We start from the raw sequence: 22,111 nt of genomic DNA on the forward strand, positions 1-22,111 counted from the left end.
CTTGCACAATGCAGTGACCTTTGCCCTTGTTTCCCCTCATAGAATTAGACAAGGATAAAACATAAGGTTCATAAGCACATCGAGATACGGGGTCAAGCTCCTTCATTTAAACAGACGTCCAGCACTTCAACATGCTCTATAATCTGCTGAAAGAAGAGCAGACCGAGGTCGTCTCAGTGTCAAAACCTCCAACTGTGTGAGCTTTGGTGTTCTAACAGTGAAGATATACTTTCCACCTTTTTAATATGGATTGAGATCACTGAGGATGGCGACAGCATTAGGGATTAATGATCCACATCTTATCTCTGGCAATCAAATATCTTATGGTGGTCAGCACAGTCTCTCAGCTAACCTCTGTGTTGCCCACTGGATTAGTTTTGAAACCTACATTTCTTTGGTCAAAACCATTCCAGACGATACTTAATACTAAGGTTTGGCTAGCATAATAAAAACCACAGCAAGTGCCATAAGCAGCACTTCCCTCCTTCACAGTTAGACAGCAGTACGCTTTGATAAGTAGCAAAGAAAGAAAATGCATTTGATGTAATTCTCTTATATATTGTTGGATATTATGTTCTCAGGTTTCGCACCTTGTTTTGTCTGCATTGTTAGCACTCAAAAACACCAAACATATGCCTGTTTCTTTTTCCCTACATGTATATCTGTTTGGAAATGTTTATTTCTGATATCACAAAAGACATAAACACGCTCTACTGAAAGTCACAGATAAAATCACCTGCAGCTCGATTAAACGCTCTTTATTCGCAGGGAAGGGTTCATTTCATTTTTGAGTAGAATCCTCCTGCTCCTACCCTGGAATGATTTCTCTGGTCAGCGATCTAATTAGAAAAGGATAAAACATATTTACAAGCTAATGTCAGGGTAGGACCTCTGTCATATTACAGGTTAATGTCACAGCCTGGCTTGATATGAGATTTTTCATAAAACCCCCAATATTTTCCAAGTAATATATTGTCCCTGTAATAGATTTTCTACTTGAAGGAGTCCTTGAAAAAGTAATGGATGAAAACGGATTATTTACAGTGACCGTGCTGAATGACCACTCCTATCCAGTGACATGTCACTGAATGATTGGTAACATCTGTGACAACCCCCTAAAACTGAAACACCTCATTAAATAACGTTATTTACAAAACGAATAAATGAGAATGATCAATTGGTAGATTAGTGAAGTACACAACTTCCAGGTTGAGCAGAAATTAGTGTTTAAAATAGTTTAATTCTAAAAGAAAAGACAAAACAAGGCTTTGAAAACCAGAGCTCATGTGTGAGCTGAGAGAGAGAGTAAAGAAGACAATCATGAGGAATCGTAACGCAATATTTAAATCATAAGCAATTTATTAATCTGGTGAAACTCAGGGAAACCGATTAGAAATCTACTCGGAATGCTCCCATAAGGGGCAAGGAGAATGATGGACTTGTTGAATGATGAATGTAATGCTGAGTCTGGTTCATTGCTCTTCCTTTAGGCCCTCCACAGTGGTATGAGTGTTGATGAGATCCACCAGCTGACGGCCATAGACAAGTGGTTCCTCCACAAGCTCTACAGGATCACACAGCTGGAGCAGCACCTGGCAAACTACAACAGGTTTGTTACTTTTGTATTTCTGTAAGGTGATGTGGAATTAATTCAAGGAATATATTATAATTATTAGGTACACTACTTAATACACTGCAATGCACTGTGAACACTTGTTGTGCCCTCACCGGAAGTGACCCGTCGCCGCTGTTAGCTAGCTAGCAAGCAGCATTATTTTCATTACAGACTTTTCGATTATCCTAATAAAATGAACAGTGGATTATTTTAGACACCAGTATAGTGGTATGTTTATTACAGGTCACCTATCATGCAATATTTAGGAATAGCATAGATCTCAGATATATAAAAAAAAAATGTATAAAAAACATGTCTATGAAGTGTTTTGCTCAAAATACCAAACAGATCACCCATTCTAGCCATGCCTCTATTTCACTTCCTGTTACTAAAGTGCTGATTCGGGGTATAAAGCTTTAAAAAAAAAGAAAAAGAGGGGGCAGAGCTTATGCCTGCTCATGCGGGACCCGGCAGATACTGTCTAAAATAAATGCTGCGGTGTTGAAAAGTAGCCTACATAGGGTAGGCCAGGGGTACTCAAACGTTTTTATTAAAGGTCCAGTTGCGAACTTTATACAAGGTCACTGGTCCGGATCAATGCCAGTAAAGGCATCTTGCGCTTTATCAGTTGAATCACTTTGAACATTCGTTTGAGATGTTGACGGGTTGGCCAAACTTTTTACCCCACAGTCAAACAACTTAATTTGCTTCGCCATTTGTTGTAAAACAAACCCATGGCGCACCACGCACGTGAGTAAACGTGCATCGCTTTCTGGGTCCGCAATCACACCAATGCACGTGCAACTTAAAGGGGACCTATCATGCAAAATGCACTTTTGTACGTCTTTTATACATGAATATGTGTCCCCGGTGTTCCAGGGAACTCACCAAGTGTCAGAAAACACAACCCTCTCTATTTTCCTCCATACCCAAATCTCTAAAAAAGGGGCTGCAACGGATCTGATAAAAACTGATCCAGATTTGAACACTGTCCTGACGTCAGGACGGTGGCGCTACGGCTATTGGGCCAACTCTCCACCTATCAGGGGAATGTGGGGTTGGGCCACGGCCGGCCATTGCCGCTCGAAAGCGCTGGAGACGCTGTACATATGCCAGGCCTGTAAGTGGCGCTGTAGTCTGCCACAAAAGCAGCGAAGAAGACTTCCCGCCCATAGTTACCATGGTTACCCTTCTGTTTATTCTCCGCTGTGGCTTTTTTTTATTGCATTGAGCAATCCCTCCCCGCAAGCGTTTGCAGCGGGAGCACTGTAATTCTCTCCGGTTAGTCCACCAGCAGATGACAAACACCCACCTCTCCGCCTCTTCCAAGGAACGAGGGGACCGTGCGGCAGAGTTTCAGTTTCAGTTTCTTTCGCCGGTCAAGATGTCCGTTAAAGTTTAAATCTTCCGGACAAAATTAGAAAAGTGCCGGTCAAAGGTCTTCTTTGTTATTTATTGAGCTTTAAAACAAATGAATAACGACTCTATATAATAAAACACGGAGGACGGAGATCTCTTTTTCTCCCCCTCTTCTGACAGCCCAGCAGCTGATCAGAGCACAGCTCACCTCTCCTGCAGGGGGGCGTGGTCAGCTGAATCAGCCCCGTAGACAGCAAACAGCACATAGAGCGAAATGAGGCATGGCTAAAATGCATGATCTGTTTGGTATTTTGAAAACAGAAATGTATACATATACCTTATATAGGTATGGCCCTACAATATATCATTTAAATATAGCATGATACTGTAGGTCCACTTTAAGTATCAGGTTCCGACTGGTCACAACAATAATTAAATATCACTCATACACTTAATACAACGGATAATTAACATTATCTCTTTTGGGGTGCACATTTAGCTGTTTGCTGTCCTTATTTCTTTATGTTAAAAACTGGTTGCCACTGATGGCAACCAAAGGCCAAGAAGTGGTTGACATTTTTTCTGAATGGTTGCCAATGGCAACCTGGCAACCGTTACTGTCGAGCCCTGCTATCTGTCTGACTCACTCTTCATGGATGGAAACATTTAGTTAAGAGGAAATATCCCCTCTAATTAGACCTTCATCAATCTGTTCATCCATCCATAGAGTTGCAGGCTATTACAACACAGGCAGATTATCATTTTATAGAATATATTGAAATTCCTTACCACAATCCCAAGAAGGCTCAGTCCCTGTCAGGCTCACCTCTTAGCGATATACATTCATGTGCTGCTTATCTGTCTCATTATTTCTGCAATAGACTTTGTTGGTTTGCTGGTTAATATTTGCCCTTTGCTTCATATTGATTAATGGAATATTGTAAAACCTGCAGGGAAATCATAGTCTTGGTTTTTGTTTTAAATTAATAAATTCAGTTTGATCATTCATTGCTCTGGTTATCAAATTAAAAGACAAAACACAACATTTCATCACATTATGATATTTCGCAGCGAGATTCTGACTTACCAACCCATCCAACAGCAATCCACTAATTTCATATTTGTATTATTAGCAAGTCCTGTCTACGTCTGCATAAATTACTTAAATATTCTTCTGTAGGGAAAAGTCTTCCAAAATGAGCTGAACTCTAGTCTCTTCACGTCTGTTTCTCTCTGGTGGTTCACTGTCTCTCAGTTGCCTCCCTCTCTGTCTCTGCCGCTCTGTCCAGGTAAGAGCCCGAGGGCTCTTACCTGGACAGCCGTTTTGAATTTTCATGGCTAAGCCACAGGTTACCTGCTGCTTCCTCCTGACTCTGCTGTTTAATAATGAATGGCTGGCCGTCTGGTGGGCAACACTCTGACTCATGGAGGGCTGTTGTAGTCTCCGCTGCCTCTGGAGCAGGGGACAGTGGGACGGACACACAACAATAGGCTGCTGCCGGACTGATGGAGCGTGGAGCTGAGTACAGCTCGGCTTCAGGCTCTGCTGGGCAGCACTCACTCTGCTTTTGTGCATAAGAGTGTTGGAGCTTCTATTGCTGTGGTCAGTATAAGAAGATACTTATTGATAGAGATCAAATCCTTTAAATTAAAGTGACACCATTTTGTTAATATTTATTTCAAGTAATGTGTACTGTCAGCATTTCCTTTATAGGGTTAATATTAGAAGTAAATAGTGACCACCAGTAATGATGGTCACTAATAGCAATTAATAGACACCAATATTTTGTCCCGCCATTCATGTCACGCATTGTTAAACAATGTAATTATTAATATTTATATTTATAACATTGGAAATGGAATTTGAAACATTTAAAACAAATTATAAATGTTGGTAGTAAAAAATATCAGTTTAGTAGACCTTGACATTATTTTGGAAATACAATATTTGTATGTTTTAAAGTGTTAAAAATGCAATTTGTATTAGGACTGCAACACTAACATTCATAATTGATTATTATGTTTATCATTAATTCCTCTAAGCACATCAGAAGTAAATAAAATATATAATGAAATAATAAAACAAACTACCATCAGTTTTTTGAAGATCAGGACCACTTCTCAGGCGTCCAAGACCAAAGATGTTCAATTGACATGCTACATGACCAATTCAAAGCTGCCGATCATCTCATTGCTGGAACAAGATGTTGGCCCTTTTAATCTGAAAATATGACTTTAACGATATATTGGTTATCAAAATAAATACTACACCAATATTATACCTGTACCATATTCTGCATTGAGGTTTAGTTTCAATTATCTAGTTTGATAGAATGCCTATAGACATACACACAGATTTTTGTTACACCTGCATATGAGTACAGAGATAATGAGGTAGCTATATAAGCCTTGTGCATGATTTGAATGACAAATGGCCAGTCCATGTAAACATTTATAAATAAAACACATACTTTTACAAGACTTAAAATTGTCAAAACTTAAGAAATTGTGTTTTTCAAGGATGGTACAGTGCTGGTATGAATTTGGCTTTCTGTCAAACACCTTGATAGCTCTCTTGTACAGCTGTTCTATGGGTTTCAGGTTTGTGGCACAAGCAAACGACCAGTTTGTAAAACAGTATTCAATGTGGGATAGAATCATACAGTGGAGGTATGACTTTGCAGCATTGACAGTTAAGAAGGGTCTAATTTGTTTAAAATGTTGCAAGTTGAATTTAATGGTATTGGATACTTTCTTAATATGTTTCTTAAAAGTCAAGTTCGAGTCCAGTATGACTCCAAGATACTTGAACTGGGAGACTAGTTCTATTTCTGCTCCGTTTAAAAACACGTTGGATCCTTCGATTTTGACTGGTCGTTTACTGAACATCATGCATACTAACAATGTCTTAATGTATTTTTCATGGTTTTATTTGTGTGTGAGGGCGTCAGTACATAAGTTCATGACATGCCAAGGATTTCCCTCTCGCTTTAAACTGCTCTTCCACGGAGGATAATTGTTCACGGGACAACTGAGCCCTGAGATCAAATCTTCTCTCTGACTCAGGCGCTCTCTCTCTCTCCTTTCCTCGTTTCTTGGGTTGCCATTTCTCAGCCCGGCCATGTGCAGTGGGAGTTAAAACACACTTGACATTTCCAATATTGTTTCGCTTAAAGTTCATAAATAATTCAGATAAGGAGGAGGGGGACCAAATTGTGGTTTACTAGAAATACGAATTCTCTCATTTTGTGTGTACATAGGGTTAAAGGAATACGGTGACATTATAGAAGTGAGGTTTCTTAGGAGTTAAGATCAAAATCTATTTCATCATGCATTCATTTGTTTTCACTTGGCAACTAAAGAAAAGAAAATAGAGACAGTTAGCTGTTATATTTAAACACTTTTATTATTTCATATGTTTAGAAATAACTAAAACAACGTTAACTGTGGTTTTATTAGCACATGTCTTATATACTTGAACTATTTTGTGTAACTGTAACTACACCAGCATCTCATATCATGTCCTTACTGTGAAGTGTCTGGCTTTCACACCTTTCTAACTCTGAGCTTTTCCAAAAACATCAATGCAACATGTAACCTTTCAATTGTGCTAAGCTAGGATTAACATTTTCTGAACAAATTTCAATACTCAATGCACAACGATTTACTTGACACAGGTCAAACAAAACATATTTCCAAAAATGTATGTCTTCTTGCTTCAATAATGTAGAAAGGCAAAAACTTCAAAGAAAAAGGTCAGTAGATTTACTCTGCTGCAATGTTGTATATCAACATCAAATAGACAAAGGCTTAATTGTGTTGTCTCACTCATCATGAAAATAGACCACAATTTACACCAGTGGTTCTCAAACCTTTTCTGTCAGAACCCCCCTTTGGAGAAAAAAAAAAAAGTCGGGGCCCCCCCAACACAAATAGTCACGTAATGGGCCAAGTTAACATTTATTAAAATACATCAATTTGAACGTGAGCATTCCTTTAAAAAATAAAATAAATCCCTTTGCTAAAACAGTGATCATAAAACAATGCTCCATAAGTCTGTGTGCTCCAAAAAATAAATACATAATACAATTGTGCAATCCCTTTGCTAGAACAATAAGTTATAATACTTTGCCACTTTGCAATCTGTGCAAACAAATGAAAAGAAAGAAAATGCTGATATTTGGCAAAAAAGTGTGTCTTATCACAGCATTAGTGGCGGCAATGAGCCTGTTTTGCACTGCACATTTCTTCAAAACGGGGTTGCAGGCTCAGTGGCGGCGCCAGAGATTTCTTTTGGGGGTGCTGTGGGGTAGATTTTCTTTTAAATATTGAAGTTAAACTTTGAGAGCAAAATGAAGAGATCTATGGATACATCTCTCAACACCCATATGAGACAGAACTGTACACAGATTTACTTTTTCTTTATGGATATTTTACAAATCACTCCCCTTTTAAACTGTATTCTTTTTTTACTGTCATATAGTATTTCAAACCTGTTTTTCATTTATTCTCTTATTTTTTTATAACTATAATGATCATATAAACTTGTGCCTCGGAAATAATTGTTTACATTAATCGTGACCAAAACGTTTGAGACCCACTGAGATAACTTAGACTAAAGTTAACTATCTAAACACTGACAGAGTGCTTTAGTTCACTGAGTCTCTCAGTCTGAGAGGAGAGGACTCTCCTCCACCTTGTTGTTGACAAAGCTCCTTATATCCGTTAGCGTAGCTCGCTAGCACCAGAAGCTAACAACAACGATCTCCGGTACCGGTGCGCTCTCTCGCTCGCGCACGCACACAAAATAGCTCGTTCCACACACACACAGAGCCAAGCCTGAATGAAACACAGAGACCCAGACGTAATAGTACTGTACTGTATCATATTATTTTCGAGTCAATCATTTTTCAAATTATGATTTTTTTTTTTAATCTTTTTTTTTTTAATAACCATTTTTCCTCCTGGTCTCTCGCGCCCCCCTGTCATGCCTCTGCGCCCCCACACTTTGAGAAACACTGATTTACACCAACCTGCTCAATGTAATTGTATGAATTTCCTTTAGCAATTGCTCCAATTCACAATCACCTCTTGATACCTAACTTTATTTCTACCACCATTTCCCTTAACCTCACAGCAAGCATTACAGTTTTATAGACTTAAAGTGTGTCTTAACTGGCTGCACTGGGCAACCTGGAGCTTTGGCACCTCGGTGCCTTACCTTCGATGTGTTATTGATCTCTGAGGCGGGCTGCTCCTTGCTGTCCACATCGCTGGCTAGGCGAGACAGTCATGACCCGCTGCCGGAATGACCCTCTTAGTTCAGTGAACTTGAAAAAACAAAGATATATGAGAGGGGCAACAGACGGAAAACATTCAATAATAAATTCCCCTGTCCCTCTTTTCATCTACCTCCTGCTTCTTTTTCCTTCACTTCCACATTCACATCAGGGATACTCTGCATTAAACATTTAAGGTTAGGAGATGATCGACAGACTGGTTACATCTACTTCGCAGTAGACAAAGTCTTGTACCAGAATAAGTAGATCTTACGGGGTTTTGTTGGTATTAAGGGAGATTTTGTTACAGCACAATAGAGAGGCGAAGTCTCTCCCCTTCCGGTTGACCTCCATGGGACCTTATTTCGGAAAAGTTATGCATTGAAGTCAATGGAGAGAGAAAGATTATCTTTCGATCCCGTTTGAATTGTGCCACGAATTACACATATGATGTTTGTCAATTTAAAAGATAATTTTACAAGTCAAAAAAATTAAAATGTGTCGTAAAACTGTGAAGTAACACTTTTTTTGTGTGAAACCGCTCAATGACCTACATCTCCCGTCTCGCACCACACACCAAGACGGCCGTCACGTTGGCACATTTTACTTCTTTCTTTCAGAATGAGGCGAAAAGTATTAAAAGAGGTGAAAATCACTACAAGTCTGGTCATGTTGAGAGCTGTACATACACAAAAGGGGAGTTAGTCGGTTCTGTAAGAGCCAGCATGCGGGACCGGGATTCTGGGATTTGTAGTCTTTCTAGTTGCGTATTTTTCATAGTCTTATATTTCAACAGTTTTACGACAAACTGTGACTTTGTTTGACATGGAAATGATTATTTAAAATTGACAAACATCATATGTGTAATTCGTGGCACAATTCAAACGGGATCGAAAGATAATCTTTCTCTCTCCATTGACTTCAATACAAACTTTTTCCGAAATAAGGTCCCATGAGTCCCACCGGAAGGGGAGGGACTTCGCCTCTCTATATGACAAGAGCAATGCTGTTCCAATACAGATGGAGTGTAATGCTTAAATTAAATCCTTAAAAAAATAAGCCTTCAAAACAACCCTCTTATTGAACTCCATTGAGAAACCTGACATCTCACTTAGTAAAAATCAACTAATTCAATTTGAAATTGTGGGGATTTGGAAGATTTTTTAATTACCATCACTATATGACTTTCCCTACAGTGCAACAATATCCAAGGAGCTGCTGCTGAAGGCCAAGCAGGACGGCTTCTCCGACCAGCAGCTGGGTCAGGCGCTGGGCTGCAGTGAGCGAGCAGCCCGGGAGCTGCGGCTGACTCACGGCATCCGACCCTGGGTCAAACAGGTGAGCTTCACTGGGATCTTACTGCAGCTTCCACTGAGGTCAGATACACTCAGATAAGTGAATGATCAATACACACGCACACACATGCACTGACAAACTAGGCCACTAATGTAAATGAGGGTAGTCTAAAAATATCTAGGGGGCATAAAGGTGAGAGCTATCTACTGTCTTTCCCCATTCATGCAGTATTGACATGTGTTTTGTTCAGAGTGTAATTCCCAATTTACAAGTCATACCATGAAAAACTAATTGGATGTAATACCAACAATGTATTAGTTCTGACATCCTTATTTCTCTGCCAGAAATATTTAGAGATTTACTTCAATTTTAACATTTGCGTCGATTTATCTTTTTATTTTCCAGAATTCATTAAGTGACTAAATCAGGATTCTTTAAACATTTGTTTAAATTGTTTTTGACAAAGGACAGAGTTATTTGGTGAGAACAGTATCAGGCTCTGGCTACACAGGCAATACTCTTAACTAGCATCAGATCATTGTAGGTTTTGCTTTTTTCCTCGGATGTGTTTATGCGTTATATAAAAGTAGTCCTCAATCTTTCAACATCTGCTGAACTGAAAGTACAGAACGTTTTTTTATTTTATTTTTGTTTACATTTTACCGACCTGTATTTCCTCTAATCCCTCTTCTCAGATTGACACCTTGGCTGCAGAGTATCCAGCCATGACCAACTACCTGTATTGTACCTACAATGGCCAGGTATGTGGGTTCTACTTAAAGAAAAACACATTTTACTAACATTATAATTTACGTATCCAATCAAACTAATAGAACAGGCAAATATAACAACTATTTCAACAGTTTTAAACAGAATAAATGCTTCATCAACAATGGTTTCATCCATTTATCCAATCAACAGGAAAATGATCTGGACTTTAAAGACCAGGGAATCATGGTTCTTGGTTGTGGGCCCTATCACATTGGTGAGCTCAACTATAAGCTATCATCATTTTCAAACAAAGTATTACTGGTTGTAGTTAAATGCAGTTGATATTAGTTATGCTGAATTTGTGAAACTTACTCAAAGTGTTAATCCACCAGGGAGCAGTGTTGAGTTCGACTGGTGCGCGGTGTCCAGCATCAGAGCTCTGAGGGAGATGGGGAAGAAAACGGTGGTGGTCAACCACAACCCCGAGACGGTCAGCACCGACTTCGACGAGTGTGACCGCCTCTACTTTGAGGAGCTGAGCCTGGAACGCATCCTGGACATCACCGAACAGGAGGTTAGGACACACACAGACAATAACATTTTTAAATGATTTATTTATTTATCAACGGTCCTTTACCCCTTACAGTGTCCTGGGATGCTGGGCCTTTGGGAGAGGGCACTCTAGGTCGCCTTCTCCCAAACAGATCGCCAATCAATCAAAGGGGTTATATCAGTGCTGATAATTACTTACATCTGCATGTGTATTGAGTGGAATTTGGTTAACATATTGCATTGCAATCAATTTAAGACTTCCCAGAGGCAGAGTTGTATTGATCCAATAGAAAGGGATTCAGTGAGCACAAATCACTGCCAAGGCCAAATGCCCTATATCGCAGTGTTAACAAAAAAAACCTGTAATTTAGATCTGCATCACAATTTAAGGACTTTCTCTTTGGCCTATGTTTCACCCTTCCACCAGCCTTCATGAAAATCGGGCCAGTAATCTTTCTGTAATACTACTAACGGGTATATACCTAAAACATAACCTCATTGTAGGAGATATTAAACATTAAATATAAAAAAATAAATACAAATCCTGTCAATGTGGTCAGATCATTGTGGAAGGGAACAATAGTTAAAGTTAGAGACAATATCAGCCAAAGATTATTACAAATGTATTTGACTGGTACACAGCATGCACATCGCTTTCCTAACTAAAGCTTTCTGACGTGGTTTTACTGGTCAAGAGTACTTTTTTTTTTTTTAAGTAGAAACAAACCATTACCAGTATGACCAGGGCCAATTATCATCCAGAGCCTTCAAAGCAGCTGTCCAGCAGATGCAGATATAAATAAATACAATACAATACATTCCCAGCTCGGAGTGGCATGAAATACACATAACCATTTATTTTTCTAAACCATTATGTGGATTTATATGCATGTATGTAAACTTATTTAGCATGCAGCTTTTTCTGCCTTATCTCCAAGCACTACAAACACTGGGAACACTCCTTATTGGGACACTTGTAATGCCTCTCTATAGACTAACCAAAGATTTAAGAGCCTAGCTTTCTGTAGTAACAGGAGTGTGGGGTTCGTTATGCTTTTTCAATGTTTGCTGACCTCTCTAACACTCACAGTCCCTATGGTTGCTTGCAGAATAGCTGTAACGGACCGTCCACACAGCAGCGTTAAAAAAATCTTGGAGGTGGGCGTATCTGAAGCTTGGGGATTTTTTGCGAGCAAGGCACCAACAACCAATCACATGAATCTCCCGCCCCCGACATACGAAGCAAAAAAGTTTGAAGTAAACTGGATATAAACTCCCCAAACAGGCGAAAACCTACCACTGTCTCTGCCACCTCCCTCCATGCCTGGCTCCTCCGGTTTATATCCCGGTAGGTAAATAGGGACTGGTCATAAAGCACCGGGTGATTCCCTACCGCTAATTTCTCCTCCATTTTTTGGAATATGAGGAAATGAACTGCGGTATGTCACTCCCAGCTTAGACGCGGTTTGATTGGCTAGCACTTGAACTGTCAGATTTGCATACACGGGATTTGATTGGCTGACGCTTCCACCTCAGCTTCAAAAGTTGAACATTGCTCAACTTTGAATCCTGAAAATCCTGAAAATCTCCGCTCTGCTTCCCACAATGCAGTCCGTGAAAAGTGAGGCAAATGACGTCACCCCATTCAAAGTGAATGGGCAGAAGCGTTTCAAGATTTTTTTAATGCTGCTGTGTGGACGGTCCGTAAGGGTAAATCAATTCATAGGTTGGAGTTTAAAATCACTGTGAGGCTTTGGCTTCCTTGCAGAAAGTTTATTTTATTTACAGAAATTGAAAAAAAACATCCTCCTGTATACTTTTCTGAAATGTACATTTGGCAGTTTGTATCTCAGATTCTGAGGTATTTTATCTGTACGTACAGTAGCTAGTATCATGCAGACACTTTTTAATACAGTCCCACCATTTTCAAATCAAAATAATGATAACAGAATGATTGTAGTAATAATGTAGTACCTTTTTGATTTGAGTAATACTAAACCAACCAAACATTTGATTACCACAATATACATTGAAACACATTTTTTTTATGAAGATGTGTTTTCACATACAAGACATGATATATTATAACATGTATAAAATGATACATTATTCCTGCCCAATGCTCCTCCATTGTGTGCTTGTAGCCCGTCTGACCCCAAAGATTGAAAACATGCTCAAGGGCGTGAACAGCAGCTATTTCCCTGATGTTTTCGGTGTACATGTTTGTTGATATCGGTGTGTTTATGTGGTGTTTGTGCACTAATGTAAATCCAGCTAAAGTCGCTGCGGGATCACAGTGTGATTAAGCGTTTGTTTGTTCAGGGTGATGGCATTACCATCAATCCCTCTCTCACAGCTACAGTCCCCTCTGTCTCTCTCTGTCTCTCTCTGTCTCTCTCTGTCTCTCTCTGTCTGTCTGTCTGTCTGTGTGTGTGTGTGTGTGTGTGTGTGTGTGTGTGTGTGTGTGTGTGTGTGTGTGTGTGTGTGTGTGTGTGTGTGTGTGTGTGTGTGTGTGTGTGTGTGTGTGTGTGTGTGTGTGTGTGTGTGTGTGTGTGTGTGTGTGTGTGTGTGTGTGTGTGTGTGTGTGTGTGTGTGTGTGTGTGTGTGTGTGTGTGTGTGTGTGTGTGTGTGTGTGTGTGTGTGTGTGTGTGTGTGTGTGTGTGTGTGTGTGTGTGTGTGTGTGTGTGTGTGTGTGTGTGTGTGTGTGTGTGTGTGTGCATTAGAGCATAAAGATAAACCCTGGACAGGAGCAAGCGAGCAGGCCCATGAATAATGAAGAGATACAACCTGGCATTGCCATAGTAACGGCATCCCCTCTGGATCAACTGGACAGGAAAAGCATGCAGCATGCTGTTAATAAAAGGAACACACCTATTGTTCTCACACACACACACACATACCATGTATACATCACTTCAGGGGACATTACATTGACTTTCATGCATTTCCTGGAGACTTATCCTAACCTTAACCATAACCAACACATGCCTTACCCTAACCCAAAACCTAACCAAGTCTTCACCCTAAAATTAATGATTCCCCTCCATTATGTCCCCATAAGGGAGGCGAGTCCCCACACGTGACTGTGTAAACAGATGTAGGTCCCCACAAGGATAGTAATGCTAGGACACACACACACACACACACACACACAATATGTTACTAGTGATAACTGAACTGTGTTTTTACATTTGGAAGCAGCCAAAGACTTTACTGTCTTTAATTGTATTATATTATCCTTTCCTTTCTCCTGCATCCTCCCCCTTCTTATTACCTGCTGTTCTCCCCTCACATTCGTCTTCTCTCCCCCCCATCTCATCTCCAGGGTTGCTCTGGCAGCATCGTGTCAGTTGGGGGCCAGATCCCCAACAACCTGGCCGTCCCGCTGCACCTCAGTGGGGTGAAGATCCTGGGGACAAGCCCCCTGCAGATCGACCGCGCCGAGGAACGCTCCGTCTTCTCCCAGATACTAGATGACCTCGAGGTGGCCCAAGCTCCATGGAGGGCCCTCAGCTCCCTGGTGAGAGGAAACTAATAAATAATGGATAGTGCAGGCGTTTTATTGATTGTGGCACGATGTTTTTTTATCTGTGTTGTGAGTTTGAGTTGTTTGACTGCTCATGTGTTTTTGCAGGCTATCTGTTAGCAAGAGTAATAAAGTAAAAGGATGATTTCCCTGGGTAACAGTGATGGTGTTTGCACCAGAAAAGGATATATACTCAGAGAGCTTCGAGAATGTTAGTTCAGGGAAATTAGGTTTGCTTTTAAAAGACAATCCCATGTAGGTCATTGTTAATTTATAATTTAGATTTGTGTTAATTTAATGTACTTTGAAAAAGTCTAATATTTGCGTAATACACAGAGCCTATCCTTGAGATCACAGTTTTCAGCACATTTTTTATATTTCACATCTGTGTTTCTTCTGTTCTTGGCCAAATGTCAACCCTAACCCAAACTCTTTTAGATAATATAGAAAAAATATTGTATAAAAACATTCTCCTAAATGTTTTGTGATATCAATAACAATTTAAAGTCTTTCCAAATAATTGTGGACTTCCCCAGATATTTGGGCTGAAAAGTAGCTTTTTTTTTCTAAAATGTATTTTATTTGTATTCATATACTGTGTTAACAAAGGTGTATGCAACCCAGGCACTTCAACATGCAAGAACAAGTAGCAATGAATAAGGGTATATCAAATATATATATTATTGCAGTGACTAAATCATCAATCACTTTATAGTGCCTTCATTTTCTTCTTGTATTTTCCCCATTTATCAAAGAGCACCTGACATATCTGCGTTTGAGTATCCAAAGGACCAGTTATCTGGTTTTTCCACACATAACTTTAAGTTTAGTTACAACGTCACACCTTTCCCTACAGACAAACGTGTCGCCTTAGTGTTAGAACTTTTTCTAGGAGCATTGAGCCACACCATTTACTGTATGTTTAGCTTTTATTTTTCTGTTTGGCCCTCTCACTTAGCTGGCGGCTACATCAGAACGAGGCGCTGTCAGACCCCTCTGTGGAACATGTGGAGCACTGAAATGTCCACAGCCAACACTGAAATATGTGTTCCCCATTAGCGTTGCTCCTGTATTCAGATACCGCTGAGGAGCGATGAGCCGTCACACACAGTTGTGCGCCTCTCCAGAGACTACCTACATATTCTATTTCCCATCTCGAAGAAACAGTTTGTTTTTATTGGGCTGGAATAACTCTAGTAGAGCCGTGGGGAAAAGGTTCCCGCGTCTCTGGGAAGCTATTTTGTGTTTGGTAATGGCATCCCACCTGGCGAGGGAACAGTGGGTAATGATAGCGAGAGAGGCTCGACCTGCAGAGAGATGGAGAGGACAGAAAGAGCGATGATGATAATGATGATGATGATGAGGAGGACAAACAGCCTTTTTTCTCTCCACTACACTCCTTCCACGACTTGTACTCTTTCTTCTCTCATTCCTGTGAACTGAAAGGAAGAAAAGAAAATCAAAAGGGAGATGAATTGAAGCCACTCTTTCTGACTGTTGGAGCACTTATACTCTCCTTTTTGCTCTTTTGATAAGACTTGTTTTTGGCAGACATTGGAGAAAGCCTTTTATTCTTGAAGCCTTTAAAATGTCTGTAGTGTAATTGTAGGGAATGGGTAAAGTGGGCCTTGCTGTATACGAGGGTTTGTTATAGGGCGAAGCACACCAGTGATTTGATATTGATTCTTTGTTTTCTTTCTCAAGTGGCTGTAATACTAATCATACAGCGTTCAAACATTATATGATAAATACACAGAGTTGCATAAAGGTTGAAAGACTGGTGATGGATGATGATGATGATGATGATGATGATGAAGCTTTCCTGGCCATGGATCAACCACATTTCTGACCTCTTTTAAAAGTCATGTTTACAGTTTGTTTTACTAAATGCTTTTGTTTTGTTCGACAAAATGCTTTTATGTTTGCTAGAATTGGTTTTCCACTTCTGTCTGTACCTCTGTCAAAGTAGATTTTGAATTAAATGTGTTTTACATTTCAAACTTTTTTCAATTGCTAAAGCTTGTTCAATATTTGTCCTGCATTTACCTCAGTTATTTTTCCACATTTTACTCCCTTTTTACATCTTTATGTGTCAAAGAGAGACAATTAGTTTAAAGCCAAGGTTTATATGCCACGTCATCAGAATTCAAATATGCAAATTCTGGAGGATTTGTAACATACTGTACATGCTCTATCTCAGTTAATTAGAATTATAAATACATTTCCAACTTCTGCTTTGCTGTTCTCTCCCTTCCCAGGAAGATGCCCTTTCCTTCGCCGACCAGGTGGGCTATCCCTGTCTGCTGCGGCCCTCCTATGTTCTCAGGTAACTTTAACACCTAACCATAACCCTTAATCATGAATGTAGTGGCTGACTCAAACAATAACCAATAATACAATACAATTTAATATAAACTGTAAGGGCAGATAACTTTCACATAATTTGTTTTCTATTATTTATTTTTTTAGCCAATAAAGGGTATTATGAAGTATGAAAATAGTACAGTCCTTGTCGGCTGAGGCTTGAAAGAAAAATGTACTTTCTTAACAACGAATTAACAGACTTATTGCTGACTGAGTAAAATACAATGTTAGTTATAGTGATTAATGAACTCTATTAATTGTATAGCTCGTTAACACTTGCAGTGACACCTTTGCCCAGCAGATGTCATGATGAGACCCATCATCATCATTCAGCAGAGTTTGGACTTCTTATGGGTTTAAATGCAAGCCTGGATGTTGTTAGAAATATGAGTGTCATGCACTAGGTCTCATCAAACTACTGAAAATCAAAGTTGTGTAATTCATGAAAGGAGAAATCTAGTCCTCCAGTATTAACGTATCCCACTTGATCTAAAAATAACCACAATTATGCCATTAACAATATAGTTTATTTATATTATAGTTTGTTATAATTTGCAATTTAAATTTCTACCACCTACTTTTTATTAACCTCTGTTGGATACTGTTAATGAGGACGACTCCCCTCCCCTCTCTCTCCTCCCCCTCCCCCATCTCTCCTCCTCAGCGTACGGTGAACTCCCTCTGATCTTTCCCCATCCCCAAAGCGTTTTCACTCTTCCCCTTTGACATAGTTGTTAATGGTTTTTGAATGTTCTCTTCAGCCTCGGTACATATGCACAAAAACACACATTTCCTCAGCAAACACTCTCTTCCTTGTCAGATTAAGGCGTCTTTTTTTTAACAGTTAAAAGCATAGACACACACCCACACCAAAACTCACAAAGTTTGAAGAATTAAGCCTTAAAATATATTCACGTCATGTATTATTTGCATCCCTAACTCTTTCATCTTTCGAATGTAACAAGTATATTTTCTTTGACATTCTAACACCGCCAGATTCAGCTGTGTAATGATATGCACAAGCAATCAGTTTAAACTACTTTCTATTGGTGCCAAGCAACTTTTTTAACACACTGTCTAACCATAGCTTCAACATCTGAAAAGTTTCACATTTCTTCACTGTTTAGTGCTGAGTGAAATTAAAATGCATAGGTGTTCTGAGGAATTCCTATTGATGTAAAATCAAGCCTGTGTGGGTATGAAATAATAATCCTAAGAATCAAAATGACCTTGCTTACTTTTTTGGGGAATTGGAAGATACAATGAAATCAGGATTTGGTGGTGAAAATAAAGACTATTGGGCCCATATATATAACTGTATATAACTGTTAAGAAACAAAAAAAAACTGTCAAAGTGAAAAAACATTGTTGTTTGAAGACAAAGACAACAGAAAAAAAAGCTCAACACATTAAAGATAAGAAAAACTAAACTAGAAAGGAAAATAAATCCCTTGTGTCTTTTCAAAAATCACTATATATTTCTTACACCGTTCCAAAGAAGAGCCCCATCATGTCTGCTATAAGCCCCTCTTCGCCCCCAAAAGACTTGATGTTACATGGAAGGTTATTCAACCCACAACATGGCCCCAGTGTAAAGAAAACCTCCGCCTACATAATTCATTCGAGACATTTTAAATAAACGCACACTATAGACTAACCCTGGTGTTATTGTTATGCTGTGTATGGACCTTTGTTATCCTAGAATATATTGACAAGCATACCTGTTGTTGATATTTTACATGATGATTCAGATTCAGTCTGGCCCTTCTGAATCAATCATTGCCAACATGAATTTGCCGGAATGCAATCTAAAAAAACAAAACATGAATATGATTATGTTGTATCAAGTTTAGCTGTCAAAACACAGAACCAACCAGACATGCATGATCCCTGTTTCCTGACACTTTTACTTCTAATAAAATAAAATACAGAATGACTAATCTCTCCTAAAGAGATTATTAATTTGGACAGTCATGCAGAAACTAGGTGGCATCCGAGTTAAAGATTTGCCTGAATATAATTTCATAAGAATCTTCTGTGGCTGGTGCTCAAAGGAAGGGTCAGTAGTATTCATTTTTGGGGTTGGACATATGTCTGCCTCTGAGCCACACTCAGCTGAAGAACAAAGATGTGACCCAAGCCGCTGGCCTTCCTCTGTCCTCTTTCTCTCCTCCCCTCATTTTCAAACAGGAGGATAGCCCAGCGAGCAGACTCAAATCAAAAACAACAACAAGCTAGCCTAAATCTGTTGTTTTTTAATGACTCAGTTCTGAAGTTGTTTTCAAGAGCCTGGAGTGCTTTTCGACCTAAATAGCTGTTCCTCTCTCTCTCTCTCTCTCCCCTCTCTCTCTTTTGCTGCTTATTTTGACTGTTTCCAGACCTCGTTCCCGATGGTAACAGTGATGCAACGCAGAGATAATGAGTGTTTTGAACGATCATTTGAAGCTCGTATGTTCTCCTGTTTGCTTGCTTCTCTTCCTCTCCTGTGGCCTTTTGTTTTCTCTCCCTCCCTCACTCTCTCTTCTCTCCCTCTCCTTCTCGCGTCTCACCAGCGGCTCGGCGATGAACGTTGTGTACGGAGAGGAGGAGATGAAACGCTTCTTGGAGGAAGCCACTCAGGTGTCCCAGGTGAGATCGGTATTAACTCATATTGCCTCCATAAGTCACAGCTTGGATCTTCATTTTTCACTTGCCTTGTATTTTATTGCATGAGCTGTGAGGTCGAGTCATCACTCTCTCTGTCACACACACACACACACACACACACACACACACACACACACACACACACACACACACACTCTCAGACTCATGTTTTCCTGTTGTGTTCTCCCTCTGCTTTCAATTAACTGATGCTACCAGCTGTCATGGCTGTTGGCTAGTATTGTGTGTGTGTGTGCCTCTCTCCTTCACTGAAGCCCTGTGTGGCTTAGGGCCACCTGGCCCCTCAAAGGGCCCCTACCTGGGAATAGAAGCACACACACACACATGCCTTTATGACTGTTTTAATGCACCAAAGCAAGAATGTAATGGTGATTTCAAAAATGTTTACAAAGTTATATTAATATCATTGTGTCACTCAACTCTTTCAACATATTCACAATGTGAAGGAAAATGGTTGGCTTATTATAACACGTAAAAGCATATAGTCTGTATACCCGAGTTATCAAGTGTTGACAAACAAAAAAATAAAAAAGAATGGGACCCTCTCACCCTGTCATCCACACACACCTCACACAGGTGAACAGGTGACTATATTTACTTTGAGTGCCACCCATAACCACGTGACCCAACTGATCCAACACATTATTGACCACAAACAAATAAATATATATATAAAAAGACCAATACCAAAGTATAACAAATCAAAAATCGTATTAAAGGTGGGGTATGTAATTTATTTCAGAAACACTTTTTGTTATATTCCATGGAATGCTCATAACATCCTGATAGCAATGAATATATTAGATGCTTTGACAATAAATACATAAAAAAATGTCATCTGTGGAAGCCGTGGCGCTGTAAAAAGCACGACCAATCATCTGAGCCGGTCCGGCTAAAATAATGGGCTACCTGCCTGTCAGCCTTCCATCTGTGCACAAACTTATCTCGTGCCCTCATTGGTCATGTGTGTGTTGGAGGAGGGGCTCTGTAAGGAAGTGGCAGATTTCTTCCGGTTGTGTATTTTCAAATTCTAGCGCACTCGAGCTGGTTTCTCCAAAATTACCTACCCCACCTTTAAATCAACAACACAAATGATCCCTTTCAGACATTAATGGCGCCCACAATAATGGTATAGTAACAATTTGGTTTTGGTTATGTACTCCAGCACATTGGACCCAATGGAAATAAATGACCATCAAGTGAAGCTGATGCCTTTGGGCTTTCATTTAAGGCTGCTAATGTCCACATCAGATTTGGCAATTTTAATACAAAGTTGTAATTGAAGGGCATCAAATGTAATTTTCTCAAATTGATATAGCTGTCATAATTAAAAATGTGTGTGTCATCTCTCGCAGCAAATTAAATTAGATTGAAATATATGACCCATTGAAATAAGAAAGCTTTCGTTAATGTGTTTCTTCTTCAAACATGTTCAATTATTTTACCAATGGTTCAAAGCAGGGAATTGGATGGATTGGGGTCAGGTAACAATAATTTAATTATGGAATGCTAAAAAGAACCCCTCATTGATTGCTTTAGCTGAGCAACGCATACTTTGTCCTGTATTCATGCAAAAAGCTTCTAATAAAAGTTTACTTTACTTTTTTTTTTTGTTATTTTTCCTCTTCATTCATTGACCACTAACCATCCTGTTGTCTTTCCTCTAGGAGCATCCAGTGGTCATCACCAAATTCATCTGTGGTGCCAGGGAGGTGGAGGTGGATGCTGTGGCCAGAGACGGCAAGGTAACACTTTACTGTAGGATCTGTGTCGCCATAGGAGCTTTTGTCTGATTCTGCTTATTGGAGTGGTGCCATCCCATTAATGCAAGACGCTGTGCTAATGCAGGTTAAATATACAACATGCCCCAGACATATAATTATTGTCTGCCTGCAATAATTACTCCTGGCATCAAAAGATACGTATATAGGCGTGTGGTTTTATTTAGAATATACTTGTTAGAAGAGTCTGCATCTTCTTTGTAAGTTAACATAATGCAAAGTGTAACAGCGTGGAAAACAACCTTATTTGTGGTCTGCTTTGATTCATATTGACACCGTGTTTGACCACATTTTCGTTAACAACAGTATTGTTATTCATCTGTAGCCTTGCATTATTCAGTGCTCCATTATTTTTCAGTTTAAATGGAGAGGTAGTTCAGATATTGAGCCCAGAAGATGAATAAAGTGGAAGTAATCTAATTTATCTTCAGTGAAAAGACATTACAGCACAGACAGATAGGATTTGGAGAATGGAATACATTAAAAACAAAATGCTGGATAGTGGTGATACTCAATTAATTTTTCATTTTAGATTAGATAAGTTTAAGGCATTTTGAAATGATTCTTGTTCAACAAACTGGTTTTATCTGATTGACATGCATCACAGATTTGTCATTTTCTTTGTGTTTTTTCTCAAAGTATTATTCTGCTCTGCTCTAAACATGTACATATGCTACAATATAGTTACAGAATCATTAGAATATTAAAAAAATCAACAATGGGAACAGTTTTTTAAATGTCATAACATTTGGAAATTGATACATATATATATATATTTTTTTATTTTACTTTTATTTATATCAGAAATCGCATTGAGACACAGGTCTCCTTCTCAACAGATAGATGTTAGTATAGTTGAATATACTATACCATACTATCCATAGTATGTCCAACATTGGATGAGAAGGAAGTGTCAAGAAGCTGGTTTTCAAACTCATCTGCGGACAGTGTTACGTTCTTCAGC

General features: G+C 39.3%; 1 protein-coding gene across 1 annotated transcript in view; it reads left to right on the plus strand.

Annotated features, from left to right (window-relative positions):
- Positions 1–22,111, plus strand: part of cps1 (carbamoyl-phosphate synthase 1, mitochondrial) — a 49,778-nt gene that overhangs the window by 12,719 nt on the left and 14,948 nt on the right. Inside the window, exons 21-29 of the mRNA XM_034134407.1 lie at positions 1,491–1,609; positions 9,450–9,591; positions 10,245–10,310; positions 10,471–10,534; positions 10,653–10,834; positions 14,138–14,332; positions 16,597–16,664; positions 19,255–19,330; positions 21,034–21,111. Of these exons, the coding sequence (XP_033990298.1) occupies positions 1,491–1,609; positions 9,450–9,591; positions 10,245–10,310; positions 10,471–10,534; positions 10,653–10,834; positions 14,138–14,332; positions 16,597–16,664; positions 19,255–19,330; positions 21,034–21,111 (990 nt within the window). The remainder of the gene's footprint in view (positions 1–1,490; positions 1,610–9,449; positions 9,592–10,244; positions 10,311–10,470; positions 10,535–10,652; positions 10,835–14,137; positions 14,333–16,596; positions 16,665–19,254; positions 19,331–21,033; positions 21,112–22,111) is intronic.

Source organism: Trematomus bernacchii, unplaced genomic scaffold, assembly GCF_902827165.1.
Source record: "Trematomus bernacchii unplaced genomic scaffold, fTreBer1.1, whole genome shotgun sequence".
Classification (NCBI taxonomy): domain Eukaryota; kingdom Metazoa; phylum Chordata; class Actinopteri; order Perciformes; family Nototheniidae; genus Trematomus; species Trematomus bernacchii.